Source organism: Drosophila rhopaloa, unplaced genomic scaffold (genome assembly GCF_018152115.1).
Source record: "Drosophila rhopaloa isolate 14029-0021.01 unplaced genomic scaffold, ASM1815211v1 contig_178, whole genome shotgun sequence".
Classification (NCBI taxonomy): Eukaryota; Metazoa; Arthropoda; class Insecta; order Diptera; family Drosophilidae; genus Drosophila; species Drosophila rhopaloa.
This window is the reverse complement of record NW_025335059.1, coordinates 9,358,443-9,378,425: the sequence shown is the minus strand read 5'-3', so window position 1 is coordinate 9,378,425 and position 19,983 is coordinate 9,358,443. Positions and strand designations below refer to the sequence as shown.

Sequence of the window (19,983 nt, the reverse complement as noted above, 5' to 3'; positions counted from 1 at the left end):
TTTTACTTTTAAAGGGAACCAATCGACCCTTTGTAAAATAGATAGGATAGAACAAACAACAATACGGACAACATGCAGGACAGTCAGACAGTGCCGACATTTTTCGGTGGGAATGGAATCGGGCGAGTGGGTCGCTTTGGGGGCTGGTAATTGCCGCAGCACATTTGCATGGCTGAAGGAGTTAATGGGGGTTGCCTGATTTGTTTGTTGGTAGTATTATTGCTATTGCCAGCCGTATTGTTGTTATTCGGTTGCTGGCGCAGGTATCGGCGCCGTATAAATACGTTCTGTTGACGACGCCCGGGCTCCAAATCGCCGGTAGTCGCTGTTTCAGACCAGTCGCCCGTTGCACTGGCTCCACTTCGAGTCGATTTTTCCAGAGTTCTACAGTGCAGTTCTCCAGCTTTCGTTTTGGCCTCACATAATGCCAAATTATGCAACTGCCTGCTGTTGGCAGTAGGAGAAAAAAAACATTTCGAGTAATGAGCAAACGATAAACTGTTCAGCTGTACCCACTCTGCATCGAACTGTTCCCTGTGTCAGCGCAACATGTGGGCGCTGTGACGTGCATTTGTACGAAGCTTATCGGCAGCTCATTAATATGCCCTGGAGTGCCTAGGAAAATCACCAGTACTAAGTGTAAAATTAGCAGAAAAATCACATGGAATATGCATTAATCTCGGAACTGGATTGACTCATGCAATGGAGGATCGCAACCGCATCTGGACCACGGGCAATATAAACCATGGCTTCTTCAGCGATAATCTGCAGCAGCAGACCCTACCTCTCCAGAGATTGCAGACACCGGGTATGTGTTTTATGTGTATGAATGTATTTATAAAATATACATTGAAATAATTAATATCCAATTGTATTGCTCTTCTTAAAATAGTTTTTAAAATAGATTTTCTTTTCGTTCGGTTATTTGCACAGCCCACGTGTGTTCAAACAAACCGCAAGTGTTTCCTAAAAATTGTTTCTAATAGTACTTCCGCTTTGCCTAACTTAAAAACCTTTAGACTTTCTGTCTTTAAATTTCACAATAGTTCATATAAATGAAAATATAAAAAAAAAGGTATCTTTTGTGAAATATACAAAAAATAAGATAATTAGCTAGTAATATTTAATGTAATGCTTGAGAAAACCAAATTAGCTACATTTTCCGTGTGTTTTGAATTTGATTTAACTTAAGAAGGAAAATATCCACAAATCAATTTTTATGAAAATGCTTCTTTATTAAATTCTTAATTTCATGAGTCATGTTCACGTACTAAGTGCATGTTCATATTTCTATAGGGTAATAAGGCAATTTGTGGTTATTGAAAGCGCTCAATAACTAATTCAAATCGTTCACCGCAAAGATCCGTAAGCAATCACACCGATCGAACTACCGGACAACTTTACAATGTATAAGGTGTATTTGTAAGCTACCGGAACCAGCCATCGTAAATCGATCCAAAATCTTTATTTCTTAATGTGGACAGCCAGTTGAAGGCCCATTTAGGAGTTCCGACCATGGTGTTTTCCCTAATTTCTCCATGGTCACTGGGTTGTAGGGTGATGGCGTCCTCGTCATCTACTCCTGTTCTGATGCTGTTTCCGTCATCTTCTGCTGGTTCCTCATCATTTTCATTACAACTTTTAGGATGGGAAGTACTGGATACTTTTCTTGGGGTTGGAATCTTCTTTTCTTTCACCGCAACCTTTTGGCTTCTCTGGCGACTGATTTTGGCCAATTTTCTGAAGACCACAATACGATCGTGCATGATAAAAGCCACGACGATTAGAGCCACAGCCATGAACACCAAACAGTCTATAATGTTGGACACCATTTTAAAAGGTCTAGCGATCTTAGCCTCGAATCTGGCCGCCTCCTTGAATATTTCGATAGTGTTGTACACATCGTCGGCCATGCCAAAGAGGTTTGCTTCGGTTTCGGAGGTGTTGAACATTAGTACGGAAAAAGAACGAAACATTTTGTGTTTTGTATTTTTTGAATTTTGTAATATACAAATATATACTGCCTACCAATAACATCTGACAACGCACTGAAGGCTACACGTTTAAGATAGTATGAACCCTTTTGCCTATATACATATATTGACTTTTATTAAAACCTATAGACGCCGAATAACTTCTAATTTATTTAACCCTTTTCTGAAACCAAATTAATCAATTAAATTTTTTTGGGTAATGGCAAAGTAAATTTGTATCATTCAAGTTGTAGTCAAATAAAGTTAGAATTTGAAGTTTGATTTCTCAAATAAATTTAAAATAATTCTTATTATTTTGTATTTAATTTTGTATTAATATTTTGAAGCAATAAACTATAAACAAGGCCAGTCCTAATTATTATCTTCTATTTAAAAAAGTATATTACTTGTGTTAGTTGTTTGACTAAACGAACATTATCTGTCCTAATTTCGCTTGCAAATCAAAGATGTGTTTAACTGGGGTTTGATATTTTAAACTGCTGCCGGACACGCGAAATGTTTTGAGGCCATTGAACCGGACGTTGTCACCGGTGTCTAACGCTTCTTTTCAGTGACTATGTACATGGCCATGCAGTTCCGCAGTCACAGGACTTTGGCTGTGACAGGTGTATGCATTAGCCAGGCGATTAGGGACACCCAGTGGAGAGGGCTCACCTGACCGATGACGACAGGGACAGAAAATTGCGCCAGATCAAGATAAAATGGAATACACGAACAACGGATGACGGATGGGGTGGATATGGGTGGTTTGCGTTGGTTGGGCAAACACAATTGACTACAATAGACTAATTAGTGTTAATAAAACGTGTGTCTCTGCACAGCTGTCTTTGATTGAAATCCATTTCTCAAATCTAATTGAGCTTGGGCAGAGACCAATTAGGACGCATTCTCCAAGTCATCAATGATTTTTAAACACCAATTACAGGTAACCTTAGTCTTCTATCGGCACCCATTCGAACTGATGGCAGTGCCAATGGAAATGCAACTGCCAATGGACATGGACAGAATTCTGCAACGGAGAGCTCGAATGGGAAGCAGATGCCTTACGAGCCCATATCTCCGAATCTAATTGGCATACAATCCAAGTGAGTGGACCACCATCAACTTTTCCCATTGCTCTAATATCTGTCAATTTCTGCACCTAGGTTTCGTCGCAGTTATTACCACAAAGTGGTCCTGGGCGGACTATTGGCCCTAGTAATCATTCTGTTGATAGCAATCATAATCGTAAGCCTAAGCCGTGAGTAGTTAAATAATCCAGAAATTCAATAATCCAGAAATTTAATTTCAAACTAAATTAATTATGCATTTTTTACATAAATTAAAGTGTTTTTACTTTAGTAATTTTAAATTTCTAGAAACAATTGTAGTTATACTTTTAGGAAGTATTGTATTTTGTACTTACCTTCTTTCCTGATTCCAGTTAAGAAATCCAGCTCGATTTGTCGGAGCAAGGAGTGCATCCGCACAGCGGCCAGCCTCATCTATGCGATGGACGAGCAGACTGATCCCTGCGAGGACTTTTACAAATTCACCTGCGGCAGGTGGGCCAACGAGCATCCGCGTCCCGACTCCGTGACTTCGAACGATTGGTTCCGGGAGCGTCAAGGCGCACATAATGCGCTTGGTGAGGGAATTCCTGCGCTCAAACATCACCAAATCGGAGCCAGAGGCTGTGGGCAAGGCCAAAACTATGTACAGGGCCTGTATGGATACGAAGCTCCTGGACACGCGGGATCTGGAGCCTCTTGTTGGATATATAGCGCGTTTTGGACTGCCCGTTCTGCCCACGGCTTTGAATCTCACCCTAGGAAGTGGTTCCAAATTTGCAACAAAGTCAGCTAATGCCAGCTACAACTGGCTGCAGTCTATTGTGGCCATCAAACAACACCTGAGCATGGACCTGATCATAGGCTTCGATGTATTTCCGGATCCCTTCAACCGCTCCATCAATCGTATTGCCTTGGGAACTCCGGAGACTGACTCGGCATTCCCTTTGTGAGTAGATAAATTAAATTGTATGAATCATATTTATAAAATACCAAGTTATTCACACGATAAATCAGACGTTATTTATGATTTAATGATAAGTATTTTCCTTTTACGTTCAGCAACAATGATGACTCCCACAAGTTACTCCGTAAGATACATCGGAAAACGATTTTCATGCAAAACAGCGATGATGAGGACGACAGCGAGCAGGATCGGGAAAGCGAGGAGGAGGAGGAAGCCAAGCAAACCAGCACAGGAATGGCGGCCTACCTTCACTACGTCCGAAAAGTCATCGAGAAGTATTTGCTCTATGTGGATCCGAATGTAAACCAGGAGGAGGCCACCCTTGGCATCACCGAGCTGGTCAAACAGGGTGTTAGAGTAGCAAGAAAAGTGCACGAGGTGGGTATATTAATACGTAAAATAAGTAATACAAATTTCCAAAAAATTACCCACAGTTAAAAGAGGAAGCCGAGAACATGACTAAGCCCTCAAAGAACCCGGCGGATGACATCATCTACATTTCTCTTTTGGATTTGCAGAATCAAACAGACAAAAATATTGCCCCCAAGACACTGCCCATTTGGGTGCGCTACATGGAGCTGATCCTGAAGGGCACTCGCCATGCGGGCAATGTCCAAATGACCACGAACTTGACAATAATAACCAGCCAGGCGGACATTATGTATCTGCAGCATGTGGTGGAGTATCTGGAAGATACTCCAGCCTCACATATCGAGTCCTATTTGTGGCTGAGCACCATCGAGGAGCTGGTGCTGCACACATCGAGCGCGATGCGGCTGCTCCACTCGGAATACATGAGGGTGGCCATTGGAACGGAGGGCAGCACTCCGCGATCCCTTTACTGCGCTAATGGTGTGAACAGTTTGTTTGGAATGGCTGTGAGCTATGTCCTGGCGGACGAGGAGTTCATCAGGAATAAGCTGCCTCGAGTGGAGCGGATGCTGAGCGATATTCGGCGGTCATTCGATCGACTAGTGAAGTCCACCTCCTGGATGGATGCGGCCACCAAGCGGAGGACTATCCAAAAGTCAGCCGAAATGAAGAGCTTCATTGGATTTCCGCCCTGGCTTCGAAATGCCACCGTACTGAATGCCTATTATGAGGGGGCTGAGGTAAATGTCAGCACCCACCTGGAGAACCTCATGGACTTTGTCCACTGGCAGATGATGGACAAGCTGAACGAAATGGATAAGCCGGAGCCCATTGGCTGGGCGACATCGCCTTCGAACGTGAATGCCTTCCACACTTTTCAATCAAATGCAATCAGTAAGTACACTGTAATAAAAAGTACTAAAAGTGAGGAGTATCGTCATATTCTTAAATTATACAACCGTAAAAGCTAACAAATACAAGAACTAGTTTATGGGGCTCATGTTAAGTTTTTGTTTAAATTATTTAGTCGTTTTGAGAAACAGAGGTTAATACCAACTAATAATTGATGACTTCCAAATGATAGTCGCATTGTGTACAATAGTTTAGATTTTAATTTGAGTTTGACGATTCTTTGAACTTCAGAGAACTTTTTCTGAGTAAAACCAATATAAGCGTGTGAAGTCCTTAATCCTGACACTATCTTATTTTGCAGCTGTGCCCATTGCCATTTTGCAATACCCGTTTTACGACCTTGGTCTAGAGTAAGTCCGTCCAGGAATAGCACTGAGCACTGAGCACTGAGCACAGAGATAGCCGGCAAACAGGGCCATGGGCACGTTTCCACCCTCGCATTCGCACCTTGCACTAATCCCTTCCCGGAATGGCCCTAACCTCCCATGTTGCGTCTGTGTCCTCGGCAGGGCGCTCAATTATGGCTCAATTGGCACAATCCTGGGCCACGAACTCACGCACGGCTTCGATGACAGCGGCAGGAGGTTCGACCGCTTTGGAAATATGGTCGAATGGTGGTCCAACCGGACCATCGACGAGTATGTGAACCGAACCGAGTGCTTTGTGGAGCAGTACTCCCGATACCACCTTGCGGATATTGATGAATATGTGAGTATGTTGCATTCTAACAATTGTGTGTGGTTTCGACAGTACAGTTTCTTTGCTAGCAAAAAGCTAATCTTTGAAAGACTTGTATTAAAACTAAACTTTACTGTTAATAAACAATGAAAACAGCCCAGTATGCTGATTCAGTAAAATTGATTGTCCTATATGAAATATCATTAAAGTTTTAATATATTGTTGCTCACAATTTAAAATTGTTTCATATTACTTAAAGTTAAACGACCCAAGTTATTTATTTATTCATTTTATTTTTCATTGTATATATGTATATAATTTTTTCATATCTTTGTATTGAGTACATACTTACATGGGTGCTTTTATCCCACAACCCGCAGATCGATGGCGAGTTAACGTTGGGTGAGAACATTGCGGACAACGGCGGAATGCGCGAGGCCTTCTACGCGTACCGCCTCTTCGTGAAGGAAATGGGCCGTGAGCGGACCAAGTTGCCCGGATTGGAGCACTATTCCCACGAGCAGCTGTTCTTCATCTCATTTGGGAACTTGTGGTGCGAGACCTATACGCCGGCAGCTTCGCGCTATGCCCTCAGTGATTCACATTGTCCCGGTCAGATGCGATTACGAGGTGTTCTCTCGAACTCCGACGAATTTGCCAGGACCTTCAAGTGCGCCAGAGGATCTGCCATGAATCCCAACCAGCCCAAATGCCGCATTTGGTGATGGATATGCTCAACGAATAACCAATTGAAACAGGAACAGTCAAGTGATTTTTCTACCCATTTGTAACTAAGTTAGGCATAGGTTTAGATCAATTATACTGGTGTCTTTTGCACTTTTCTTGATGGTGGTGCAATAAATGGTAAACGCTTCTCCACTGAGTTCTTAGCTCAAATGTAGGCTACATTTTATGTGTGAAAGCTAAGATATTAAAATTTGCATTGCATACTTCGGGGCTTTATTTGAACTTGCTCATTACGATCACTTATTTTTTTGTGAATATTTTACATATATACTTTTAAATGATTACCTTTAACATACATTCAGTAAAATTACATTGAGTGGACACTTAAAACACAGGTAAAACACTCGGACACTCACACACTCACACATATAGACTTAGCAGACAGGTGTCTGTGGGAGATTCGTTCTTTGGTAATGGTTATTCTTCGATTTAAAACTCCGCGCTGTTGCCAATTACTTTATCTGGACCAACATTTGCCGCTCGCTGGGCAGGTGATTCCGCTGCTGAACTGGCAGCTACCGCAGGGCTGACGTCTCGGCACACGAAGATCGGTTCTAGTTTTCGGGAAATAATGGGGAAGAAAGATAAATATAATCTTAATAGAATGGAGTTAGAAAATTGATTATAGAATTCAACATAAAAATGCCAGCCCTGTGTTTGGCAAATGATAATGCCGAATAATAAAAGAGGATATCTTAGTTAAAAGGAATATTTTTGTTTACATTTTTAAAAAGTTCAAAAAATTTTAATTTAATGCATATTAATACGAAGTCTATTCCATAAGGCTATCCTTTTTTTAAGCCTGTATGTACAGATCCAGTTCAGATCCTTGAAGAGTCAAAATCTGAACCCATAAACTTTACTTACCACTTGCGTAGAATTCGCTCGTAACTTTCGACGGGTGCTGATGTAGGTGTTGCATGTGTTCATACGTTGAAGATGGAATGCTGTGGCCGTTCCTTTGGTTCCACCGGTGGTGCGTGAAAACGAATTAAGAATATTAGAAAATGCTGCCAAATTGAGACTTAGTAAACGGGAAAATGCCGGTGGTGCAGATCATGCGCAATTGTTTGCGTGCAAATTGAATGGCATGCAAGGCTTAAGAAGAACAGAACAAACTACGGCTACTACTGGCTAAAAATTCCAGATCGGGAGCAACAGGCTTCCGGCGACGCTCTACACACTCAGAGATTCAAAGAAACAATCAATACGGATGTACTAAGAGAAGAGGGGTAGCACCTAATGCGTATTTTGGGTTTCCTGACTAGACCATCACCGACTTGGCGTTGGTACTTGACTTGCATCTCACCGGTAGGTTCGTAGCTGCGTTCGCCGCCGCTCCGCAGGAAGCGGTTCACGCAGCAGCAGCGACGCAGGCCCGGCACCCGGTGCATTATCTGAATGAATCCGCCCCTGAAGCGGGCGTTCATGTAGCAGTAGATGATCGGGTTGTAGCAGCTGTGCGACATGGCCAGCCAGTGGAACGCGAACCACACGTACGGCAGCGGCACCCAGCGCGTGAACTCCTCGTCGTTCAGCAAAAGCTATCGGGAGAAAGTTCCGAATTTTATTATATAATAATCATTTGAAAATCTTACTACCTAAATATTACTTCTAAATGTTACAACGGGCTAGAGTTTTAAATTACTACTTATTTCTTATTCATGTTTTCTGCTTTTGATATTACAGTATCGTCAAAAAAATTTTTTTAACCATATAAAATATGACTATTAAATAGCAATTTGATGTTTGATGCGTTCTATACTTATCGAAATTTATTGAATAACTTGTAAACAATTTAGATATATAGTGACATATCCATAGCACCACGAGGTTCTATAATTATGCCTATTTTGCCTTATACTCCTTGATTTGATCCACAATTGGTTCTAATGAAATTCCGAGAGTTGTGGAACTGCCATTGTGTTGGTTGTTTTTAGAATTTGTATTTTTAATGGTTTTTGTGACTAAACGTAGGACTTATATTAGTGGGGCTTCACGGTAACACGTAGTGTAATTTGCGCATCTCTCTCGTAGATCACTGACACTTTTAAATAGCTGACCAAGAGTACTAGGGTGCAGATATATCCTAGTTGATGCGTACTTTATCAGTATTTTTAAAAGTACTCTTTTTTTAAATTTATTTACTTTCATTTTTTCTTTACCAGCTTGTGTTTTAGCTTGCTTAATATTGATTGGTTTCTTGTGAGCTTTAGTAAAGAAAAACTGAAGGAACTTTCGCTTTTTATTGAATGGAATTTAATTTCTCTTGGCTTCAAGTGCATCATTCACTCTTGAATACAAGCGCTCCCTTTTATAAACGATTTTATTTATAAAATTGGAGTATGCGTCTGGAAGCCGAGTTTTGATTGCCTTTAAAAGTGTGATCTTGACTAATGCTGGGGACTTTCCGCTTGGCCTTCGATTAAGGATTTTTTTTTGCAAGGGTGACTTAAGGGTGACTCCAAGTGGCTTATTGTGTGAATATTTTAATAGTGTGGTTTGTATGCTATGGATACGTTACTATATATATGCGATCGCAAAAAATGCCGTTTCATAGAATTAAAAATTCGAAATATAAATATAATAATATCTTCCTTTGACTGTGTACCCACCTGCAAAATATTGAAGGGAAGCCAGCAGCTGGTAAATACAATCACAACCGTTAGCATCATCTTAATCATCTGTAAGAGGAAGGGAAGAAAGCTTGTTAAAGGCCACATAAATTCAAATTCTATTTATAGGACTGCGGTCGTGCACCTTGGGATACATCCCTCAGCTCTTGTTTCACTTTACGACCTTGACCGCCCTCGCATGTGGCGAAATTTCTTCTTATCACATCCCGCCGAGCCGTAAAATCTATGGCAGAACATAAAACTGGGACATCCAGTTCAAGTTTGTTTATATTTGGAGGCAATGACCCACTTTTATGGCCTCTTAAAACTAATTTTTATCTGGCATCTTTAAGTTTCAGTACTGCTGCTCTGTTTGGGAGCTGGCAAGTAATTATGAACTGGAACCAAAATAAAGTCTGTGTATGTGTGAGCTAAGATATGTGCCTACTTTTAGGCTTCGCATTTAATGTTATTCCTTTTCCCGTTCTTAACGAAAAATCGTATATTTTACTTTCGTTTTCGACACGCAAGTTACCTATAAAATGTTCTCATCACAACGGAAGGAGGTGGCCTTTGACACGTCAAGGTTAAACGGAAAATCCATAAGTTAAGTTGTATTTAGTTAGTACTGAAGTTTACTGAGTCACAGGGCTTTAATATCTCAACGGCTATTAAAAGTTACCCAATTCAGGTGAGTTTGGATGGTTTTTCTGCCAGAAGATGCAATCGACCTGCGACAGAATGGCGAATATGACGGCATATTTTACTTTAACGACAATCTCAGTGGCCACGTCTATTCAACGTGACCACCTGAAAAACTAGACATAAAGGTTTACGGCCTGAAACAAAGGCACGATAAAGATGTTAAGCGCAGTTTACACATCCGAAGTCATACACTTAAAAAAAATGTATTCATAATTTGCTAATAAATTTAGTGCGATAGAAAGTAAAAAATATAAATTCTTTTTTTTTAATAGATTTTAAACTACTATGAATTTCAGAAAGCAAAATATTACATAAATGTGTATTTTGCTGTTTTCTGGAAATTAACATTAAATGTTTAATTGTGGGCGCTTTCAGCTTATACTTATTTCTTGTAGAATAATTACAAAATAAGTTTAACACTGAAAATATATATTTTTTCTTGAGGGTAAAGAAGTAGATATCACCGTCAAAGTAGTAACACAGCCAGACAGACGATGATAGCTGGGAATTACCACTGCTGCCGACGATGCAAAGGGCACTAAGGGCACTAAGGGCACTAAGGGCACTGCCAGAAAACGAATCATATGCGAAATCTAAATTGAATTCTGAAACAAGCAGACAAGCAAGGAAATAAATTGAATCATATTTGCATGGAAATGTTATGGCATAATCGCCGGGAAATGCGACTGAAAATGGAATGAGCAAGAGCTCAACGGCGGGAGTTGACTCAAAAGCCGTTGCTGGGGTAACTCAAGTGCGCAATGAGGCCATTTGACTCGTTTTAAGGCCTCGTTAGTTGGCCATCCAGTTGGGAGTGTTAGCAATGTCAACATTAAGCATACGGCGCTTTGTTCAGGCGTCAAAGCAAATTCACGAGGAGCAAACAGAGTGAAGCCATGCAAGTTCGTAATGAATGTTTATACAAATATGTGCATGCTGTGTTTTCCCCTAACGTCTGGACACGAGTCCGCTGAGCATGAGTCCGCCGGGTGATGACCTCTGCCCCCAACTTTCCCTTCGCCCACACAGAAAAAAATTAAAATAGACAAATAGAAAATTTCTTTTAATGTTGTTTAGGTTGGTTAAGGGACTATACCTTATTTTAAATGATGCTATAAATTTAATGTAAGTCCTTAAAAATTAAAAATTTTCAAGAAAGTAAAATATTTTAAACATAAGTCCAAGTTTTATCCCAGTGCATTTAGCGACTGTGGGGGGAAACTGCATCGTCATTTGGCGAAGGAGGAATCTTGGTGCCAACTAGGCCCACTGAAGTGCAGACTCTTTTACCAAATGTCATATGTGCCGGCATGAAAAATTTGCGCCCGCGGCTCTAGTTTCATCTTTATTTTGGCAGTTTGTTTTGGCCACCTCAACGTGACAGTCTCACGACTTAATTGCCGGCTGCGGAGGCTGCCGGCATTAGCTGCAATCACAAGGCACTTGGCTTTTTCGGTGATTTGTTTTGGTTTTGAACCGGTTACGGTTGAATCCGCCCATCAAATTTAATGCCGCGTCGGGGGTTACATAAAAAATGAGCTCATGTTCGAGGCTCAGTACAGCCGTGTTGTAATTCATCAAAGTGATTTCGGACCCGCTCAAGCCCACACCCACAAAAAACGAAGGGGCAACATTAGGAACTGGGCCATCAAAGTCTTAGACTGACAAATGAGCTTGTATTCGCCGAGTCCGCTTCAATGAAAGCCGAAAATGAGGGCTCCACTTCGATTGGAATAGAAAGGCTGTTCATAATGAGGTGCGAAGCGTTCTCCAGTTCTATTTCCCCATTAACTCACTAATTAAATTTCTCGACACGTCCGTAGGAGGCAAATGGTTCTTATTTCAAGGACAAGTTGTTTGCCTTTTAGTTTCTTTAATTAATGTGGGAGGGGTCTGGCCAGTTGATTGCTTTTTAAGTACAGGATATTTAATCAGGGGTAGAATATCAACACCGAAAAGCCTTTCAATAACTTTGTACTGAATAATAATACTTAATTACAGGGATCTCACTAACAAAAGATCTTAAAAGGAATATTTTGTACAAACAAAAAACACCTACCAACCTACAAACACTTTAAATCGCGTGTTTATTTTAAATTTCTCCACATTTAAATTACTTCCGTAGTGTATTAAAGTTTTTACCAAGAAAAAACACCTCTTCAATTAACAACCAACGAAAAGGCGCGGTAAGCGCATTAACTGATTTGATTGCAGTTTTTTGGGAAAGTAATTTTTATTATATTGTGTTTTTTTCCATCTGCTTAGTTTAATGTCATTGAAAGTGAATAGCGAATAAACAAAAACAGTTCGCAGGAAATAGAAAGCTACATTTTGTCCAGAAAGCAGCACACCGAAAGTATCTTTTTTGCGTAGGAGTAGGAATGCTAAAAATTGAATTATAACAACACTGGGAACTAGATCAACCAGGGGTCCAATCTCCGCAATTACAAAGCTTACCATCATTAATCAATCCATTTCACTTATCGTTTAGCTCGTGCCCCAAGTTATCTTCACCAATTTCAGGTAATAACAACTGAAACCTGGACACCCCGCACGTCTGAGACTGTGGTAATTGAACCCACTTTTAATTGCAAAACAAAGGCGAAAGTGCCAGGCCCAAGAAAATATATTTTTGGTACTTTAAAAGCCACAACCAGAAAATCATCTGAGGTGCGCACCCAAGTCTTAAGTTGTTATCCATGAAATGGCCAAAATCAAACGGTCATTAAACAATTCGCTCGGCGAGCAGCCAAACTAATCAGCAACTAATTTATACAGCAATTTACAGCCAAAGTTTGTGGCACAAATAATGTAAATTTGTACACTTTTTAAGCACATTTTTTTGGTTTTGTTAACATTTGTAAATTAAATGTTTCAAAAAACCTTGGCTAATTGGCGATTTTAATGAAAACTGGCAATTTATATTTAGCACCGGAATATTGTTTTCAATAATAGTGTAAGAAAATCTTAAATTCGACCGTCTCAACATTTCGGAGCTCTCCAAAATAAAAGTACATCCCTTAGGTAGCAAACATTAATAAACTGAACAAAACAACTCATTAACTACCAGTATAAGTTAAAGTCTAAAAGTCATCAAAAATAAACAAATTAAAGAGAATCCAAAATACGAGTAGAAATGGGAGGAGTGAACACGGATGTTTTGTTTGCCGCAATTTTATTTATAAATTTATGATCCCCAGAACAAAGCTTCGTCGTACATTCACAGCCAAAAAAAGGAAACCAGTTTCTAAGTAATTTTGTCCTCAGGAAACATTCCAGGAAGCTTATTTATAAGCCATTTTGGATCATAAAAAGCGACTAAACTTAAAGCTAAGAATGTTTTGACAGGTTTTGACGAATCCCCTGCTAGGAGTTTTTCAAGTTGTGTGTATTTTTCTGCCTAAGTAAGCCGACTTTTACATTAACGGCCTACATACATTATAATTAACCCAAAGCCTCCGTTTCTTTGGGGGGCGTGGCAGGAAGCGAGCGACTAAGAAATACGCACAATTAATTAAAGCACCCAAAGTGTCATAAACTTTTCAGAGCTGTCAATTAAACGGGCAAACCGAAAGTGCGACCCTAAACCCATTCCAGTTGTTGCCTCCTTTTCTCCATTAACCTCGCGGAAGTTTCGGTGCGATTTATTGTGGGCGTGGCACCGGGCAGGCGGGAAAACTCTCACAGAAAAAAAAGGAAAACAAAACGCCCACATAGTACAAAATAAAGGTCATAAAAATGTTTCGGTTATGCCACAGCAAATATATTTTTTGTGAATATGATACAAAAAATATACTCTTCGACACAAATCTTATTATGTTCTACCTGCACCCTACAGCAAATTGAATTTTATATCTTTTTTTCGCCTGGGGATTTTTGGGTCTGTCGCCAGCTCATTCATTTTTATTATTTTTATTATGATTTGTATTTCTCGCTGCTCCAAAAGTAAAGTGTAGCAATAAATGCTTTTGAAGTCATTAATTATAATTACAGCTTATCTAGAATATTTATAATTTATTTTTTGAATTTTTGTAAATTCTGTTGTTTTAAAAAGCGAATAACTTGACAAGGCAACAAATTGCCAAAAAAAAACTGTTTCTTAGCCAGGATGACACAAAAGCTGTATACATACATACTTGTGTTTCGTCTCCTTGATCCAAGTATCCTAGTTATTTTCATGGATTATTCTGCAACTGAGTTGTATGCAAACTATTGGACCTAATCCCAAGCTGAGTTTAAAAAAGCAAAGGAGGAATTTGCTGGTCGAATCCTGAAGCGAAACAGGAAACTGAAACTGACAGAGAACTTTTGGGATGAGTGTGCATCCATTTGCGACAATGTTGTGGTCTTAGAAACTTTTCAAATTGCCCAACTGCAAGTTGGCGTGTTCGGTTTGCGGGCGGACTATGTTTGCCTTATTGGCCCATTCACCTCCCTTGCTGCCAACGGAATTTTTCCACATGCAAAATCCGGCATTGGGCGTTTTGTGGTACGGTTTGTTCCTGTTTTGGCCAATTGGCCGAGCGGACAACACGGAAATTTTACTAACCAGTCAGGAATATCCTGGTCAATTGAAGGCTACTAGTGCACGGACGGCGTGCATCAATGATATTACTTTTCTGCAATTTAGGACGCCTGAAGTTGACAAGGCGAACATATTTAATTTGACATACTAAAGAACTGTCATGATGAATTATAATAAGATGAATTGCACTCTTTAATTTAGTAAACAAAACTTTACATTTAAAACAAGAGAGAACGCTATAGTCGGGTGCCCCGACTATCAGATACCCGTTACTCAGGTAAAGGGAGTGCGAGGGAGATGGAGATAGAAACTTTGATCACGCATAACTTTTTAACGAATGGTCCGATTTGAACAATTTCTTCTACATTTCGATAGGTATTGATAAACACAATAAAACTGCATTTTTACTTTTCCGAAATATTTAAATTTTCGTAATCGTATTTAAGCGATTGTGGGCGTTAAAGGGGGCGTGGCACCTTTTTAAAACAAACTTGCGCTGCGTAGGAACTCCTAGAATCTGCATGCAAAATGCCAATCTTCTAGCTTTTATAGTTTCTGAGATCTCAGCGTTCATACGGACAGACAGACGGACATGGCTATATCGACTCGGCTAGTGACCCTGATCAAGAATATATATACTTTATAGGGTCGGAAACGCTTCCTTCCTGTTACATACTTTTGCACGAATATAATATACCTTTTTACTCTACGAGTAACGGGTATAAAAATATATACAGAATGAATTTTATGTTTAATTGGAATGTCACAATTTTAACTTTTGTGTACAGTTTGTAACTATGAGTGTTAATTATTTGAATTATATATTAACAGTTTCATTTTCAATAAAATTCATTGTTGAAATGAATTTTTTTTAATTGGAAAAGGCTTCGGGTTCACATTCGGTAGCTTTTCAAAAAACAAATAAAGTTTTTGAGGGGCTCGACTGAATTCGAGCCATTGGACCGCAGGGCAGAGATTGGTATGACGGATTGCCATTGATTGCGCGGACAAAAACTAAAGCTAAAGCTATAGCCATGGCAAAAACAACAGCAGTGGTTCATTTTTTGGCCCAGACAGGCGGAAGCGAAGCATATGCCAGTGAAATATGAGGCTGGGAACAAAGGCAGCGGCACACTCCAAATTGAACTGAACCCGCTAAAAGATAGACAACAGCTGCTGCTTAACCCTTTTTTGCCCATTTGCCATATTGTTGTATTTTAATGCGACTTAGTCATGAAAACGTCACTATTTCAATACATTTGCTACTTTATATTATTAAAATCAGTTTTAGGAGATAGGTTTTTTCAGAAGCTGCTTAAAGCTTAAACAAATTTAAAAAACTTAAATAGTGAAATTTTACTTAACAATCTGGATTCCCAAAATTATAAATATTTATTTTATAACGCAGACTTATTATATATTTTCCCTTGAGTGTATATTTTTAAAGTACCTCTAAGTAAACGCAAGAAAAACTTTCCTAAAATTTGAAATTCATCTTAATTAGTATTTTAATAAGGCAGTGTGCGGATATGGGTTAAAGGTAACAGCAGCCAAAACAGCAAAAATTGCGGAGAAGTGAAAGTGCCAAAGTTGGGTGAAAATGAGAGGAAGAAGAAGAAGAAGGGCGGCAATGACAATGCCAATGCTGTCTGTATACTTAAAGCATTAAAACATTGCACTATGGGGTTTTTGACCTGTTTTTGTGGCATTAATTAATAACTCGGTCAGTTTTGGAGATGTCGACATGAAACTTTACCAATCGTCATTATTTGTCCCTAGGCACATATAGTGTGAAAATCGTTTGGATCAGGAAACAATATCCTATAGCTCCCATAGGAACGATCGGTTAAAACTAAAAAAAAATTAATGAAATTTAAAGAGCTGAAATTTGTTGGTCCATGCCTATAAAAGATGATGATAATAGGTGCAACAAAAGCAAAAAGAAAAAATTCGTCAAACTCAAAACTCATCGGCAGCCACGGATACATATCGACTAACAATTCGCCAGTTTGTCGGCAAAATGATTCGAATTTGTCCAAATTAACGGGCAACTGACAGGACAAACATTTAAAAATGATCCTCATATTATAAATAATTTGTTCATCAAACATTGTATAGCCTTTTCTTGCTCAAGCCGGCCCTTTCCGCTATTCCAAACAGCAACCAAGTCGGCGTTGGAGAAAGTGAGGTTATCTAAGAAAAATTCAAATTGCACCAATAGTGCGGAAAAGTGCACAATAAGACTAACATATTTTTGCTCAGAATTGACAAGGCTACAACATACACTTGGACGCATTGAAAACTAATGCAAACTTCTATTTTAAAACTCTTCCCAAAGTTGAAATTTGTTCCTCAAAATTCAGCTTAAGGTGCATTTATAAAGTGACAAAATATTAGTATAAACACGCATAATTTAAACAATTAATACATTTAACATATAGTACAAGCCTGTGAGATCAGTTTACATTTGTTTTTTTCTTTTCAAATGGTGTTTTACACGAATAAATTAATTTCAAAGAACGCCTTGAAAAATTGCAAACTTAGCGCTGGTACTTTCGCATGCAACAGCTGACTTTACAGCTGTTATGCTAACATATGCTGTTAAGTATTAACATTTTGAGTATGAGGCATAACAGTTTGATGTTCTGTTAATGCATTCCCATTTTTTTTTTTTTAATTAGAGCACTTTTAAAAAATGACTAAATGCCACATAAAGTGGTCAAAAACCCCATAGTGCATTGTAGCAAAATAAAACGAAATAAGAAATGAACACACAAAAAATTAAAGCAAAGCCAGATTGTAGTGTTTCAAATGCTGTTGTTAATGACAGGGAAAAAACGAGAGCAACAGTTTGTCATTAACGAGCTAAAGGAGAAAGAGCAGAAAGGCTTTCTTTAGAAGTTGGGAATAAGATAAAAGACTAACTTTCAGCAATTGTGCAAACGGAGCCACTAAAAGTTTTACCACAGCTCCCTGAGCGATTTAGATAAAAGTTTAAATGGAAACTTGGCAAAATACTATTAAAATTAATTATTAGGGCCCGAATTGCTGGTCAGCTGCTGTCCTTTTAAACTAACAAGCCACAAAAATGCGTGAAACTACATAAAAGGATACAGAAGCTATGCGAATAATGGCAAGAAATTACTTTTTAATTAGTTCACAAATCCCAGGGCAAGGGCTAATTGGTTGAACTTCCTTTTTGACGAGCATAATTAGGTTAGGGCCAATGGTCGGAAAAACGAGAGAAGCGGAAAAGGATGAAGGCCAATCCGTTTTTCTGTTTGACTGCTACCATCTTGTTAAGAATGTGTGAAATAAAAATATCGTTTAGTTTTTTTTCGTAATTTTGTCACCGTTGTTTTTTTTATTTGAGCATAAAGTACTTAAACCTAGTATAATTAATATATATTTATATGTATGGAGCATGTCAAGCCCCGCTAAATCATCTTCCGCTAATCATCATCATCATCATTCGCTCTTCCGGACGCCAAGCGAGGTTCCCATCCAAGGAACCCGCCCTTGTCGCCTATTAGCTAATAGAATTTCCAGGCAGTGCCGAAGGTTAGACTCTAATCAGTTGTGGGGGAAAATGTACAGATGTGAAAGATGGAAGGACAGAGTGAGTAGAAATGAAATTTGGAAACGTATTATGTACAAAAGTCGTGGGCGAAAGCGCCGCCCGCTCTAAGGAGATGATAGTCTGAGATAAGTAAGGGACACATGGTGGTCGAAGATCGTGTGGTGGTGGTAAATGTGATGTGGATGATGTGGTTCTCGAGTGAGAAATAGGGGCGTGTCAACGACAGGACTAGTCAGCAGCTTGAGCCGAGTTCGAAGTTCGCAATTTTGAGTTATCGATGGATTGAAATCACTTAGTAGGGTCCAGACTTTCCAGGGGGTCCGTAGTTGCTGGACGGGGCTGAGACGGAGCCACTGTCGCCGCCAGCGAAGCCAGAATCTCCTCCGGTGGCAAAGCTGCTGCCAAAGTTGGAGCCAGAGTTTCCTCCAGAAATGCCGCTCGAGTCCTTCTGGGTCTTGTACTTGATGAAGTACACCTCCGGCTTCGAGGGCTGCGTGGGTGCGGGCGTGGGAATGACGATGTCCTGCTGATCCTCGGGCTTCTTCACCAGCACGTAGACCAGAGTCTTCTCCTCGTTCTGTGGCTGCAGGGGAATGACCGGAGCCTGGTACGAGGGTGGCGATGGGGCCTTGATGAAGATGATCTTATAGTGCTTCTGGGACTGGCCAATGGGCAGATTGGGGCGCTGGCGCACCTCCTCCTGCTCTGGTGGCGGAACATGGACGTAGATGTGCTTCTGCACCAGGGTAGTTCCACCACCGCCGCCGCCGCCTCCGAAACCGCCAATGCTGCCGCCTGTGGATAGAATTTGGAATTACTTTCTGCAGAAATCTGTGGCCTGGGAGTCACGTACCGCCGCCAAATCCGCCGCCACCGCCGCCGCCGGAGCCGCCTCCGAATCCACCTCCGAAGCCTCCACCACCGCCGCTGGAGAAGCCACCGCCTCCGCCGCTGCTGAAGCCTCCGCCTCCGCCGCTGCTGCCGCCGCCGAAGCCACCGCCTCCGAATCCGCCGCCGGAGCTACCGCCGAATCCTCCGCTGGAGCCACCGCCGAATTCCCCGCCCAGGCCACCGCCCAGACCACCGCCATGGGAGCCGCCGCCGGAGCCGCCGCTGCCACCAGGACGGTTGTAGTTGTAGCCCGCTTCAGGACGAGCGGCGGCCAGCGCCAGACAGGACATTAGGATGAAGGCTTTCATGGCTGCGCAATCACGGGTTAACGGTGCGTATGGGTAATGGATACTAGATGCGGATGCGGTTCACACGGCTCTCTTTTTCACAACGCACTTTAGCACTTGGCACTTTCTCACAGTAATCCTCGGTCTGTGGGTGTTTCGGTGTGATATGTTTGGGAAAACAGAAGAAAAACGATTTAGATATACGGTTGTCGGATGGACTGTGCTGGGATGGCTCTCACGTTGCTATATCCTCGGATTGCACTCGGCTGCTGTTTATTAGACCAAATCAAATGCTTCACTGACGAACCACTGCAGCCGCATCACCAATTTATACAAAAAATCCAGCCAGATGCACGGCACCACTACAAATGCACGGCAGTTGTATCTGCGAGAGGGTCTCTGTTTCGGTTTGGGTTTCGGTCTTGGTGATGATGATGATGATGCGACTTTGCTTTCTGGGCACTGCGCATGCGTGGCGAGCAGGCCAATAATGAGGCGCTGTCTTGGCCATCTGTCTGTGTCGCTGTCTGCAAAAGTATCTGTATCCACGGCTCTGGCTCTGGCCGTATCTGTATCTGTGGGGTTAACGTCTGTCTGTGTGGGATGGCAAGTGAAACCGAAATTACCGCACAATCAACTTATTACAGCACCGCCGATTTCC

General features: G+C 40.8%; 4 protein-coding genes across 4 annotated transcripts in view; 1 reads left to right on the top strand and 3 right to left on the bottom strand.

Moving 5' to 3' along the window:
- The first annotated feature begins 333 nt into the window (after positions 1-333).
- On the top strand, positions 334-6,841 carry LOC108037535 (endothelin-converting enzyme 2). The gene is given in 10 exon segments (XM_017114123.2): positions 334-808; positions 2,920-3,079; positions 3,140-3,234; positions 3,418-3,602; positions 3,604-3,992; positions 4,106-4,388; positions 4,445-5,276; positions 5,596-5,644; positions 5,804-6,002; positions 6,353-6,841. Coding segments are annotated over 10 exon segments (2,643 nt in total). The 5' UTR covers positions 334-702; the 3' UTR covers positions 6,698-6,841.
- Positions 1,211-2,044, bottom strand: LOC108037536. Its single transcript, XM_017114125.2, has one exon. The coding sequence runs from the start codon at positions 1,974-1,976 to the stop codon at positions 1,428-1,430; it is 549 nt and encodes a 182-aa protein (XP_016969614.2). The 5' UTR covers positions 1,977-2,044; the 3' UTR covers positions 1,211-1,427.
- Positions 6,842-6,907: 66 nt separating the features above from the next.
- Positions 6,908-19,983, bottom strand: part of LOC108037537 (RYamide receptor) — a 37,391-nt gene continuing 24,315 nt past the window's right edge. Inside the window, exons 4-7 of the mRNA XM_044459068.1 lie at positions 9,335-9,403; positions 7,959-8,263; positions 7,587-7,678; positions 6,908-7,273 (exon numbers count right to left, since the gene is read on the bottom strand). Of these exons, the coding sequence (XP_044315003.1) occupies positions 7,149-7,273; positions 7,587-7,678; positions 7,959-8,263; positions 9,335-9,403 (591 nt within the window). The 3' untranslated portion in view covers positions 6,908-7,148. The remainder of the gene's footprint in view (positions 7,274-7,586; positions 7,679-7,958; positions 8,264-9,334; positions 9,404-19,983) is intronic.
- Positions 17,896-19,618, bottom strand: LOC108052716 (serine, glycine, tyrosine and glutamine-rich protein). The gene is made up of 3 exons (XM_017135183.2): positions 19,562-19,618; positions 18,998-19,467; positions 17,896-18,939 (listed from the first exon to the last, which is right to left on the bottom strand). The coding sequence occupies exons 2-3, from the start codon at positions 19,341-19,343 to the stop codon at positions 18,437-18,439; spliced, it is 849 nt and encodes a 282-aa protein (XP_016990672.1). The 5' UTR covers positions 19,344-19,467; positions 19,562-19,618; the 3' UTR covers positions 17,896-18,436.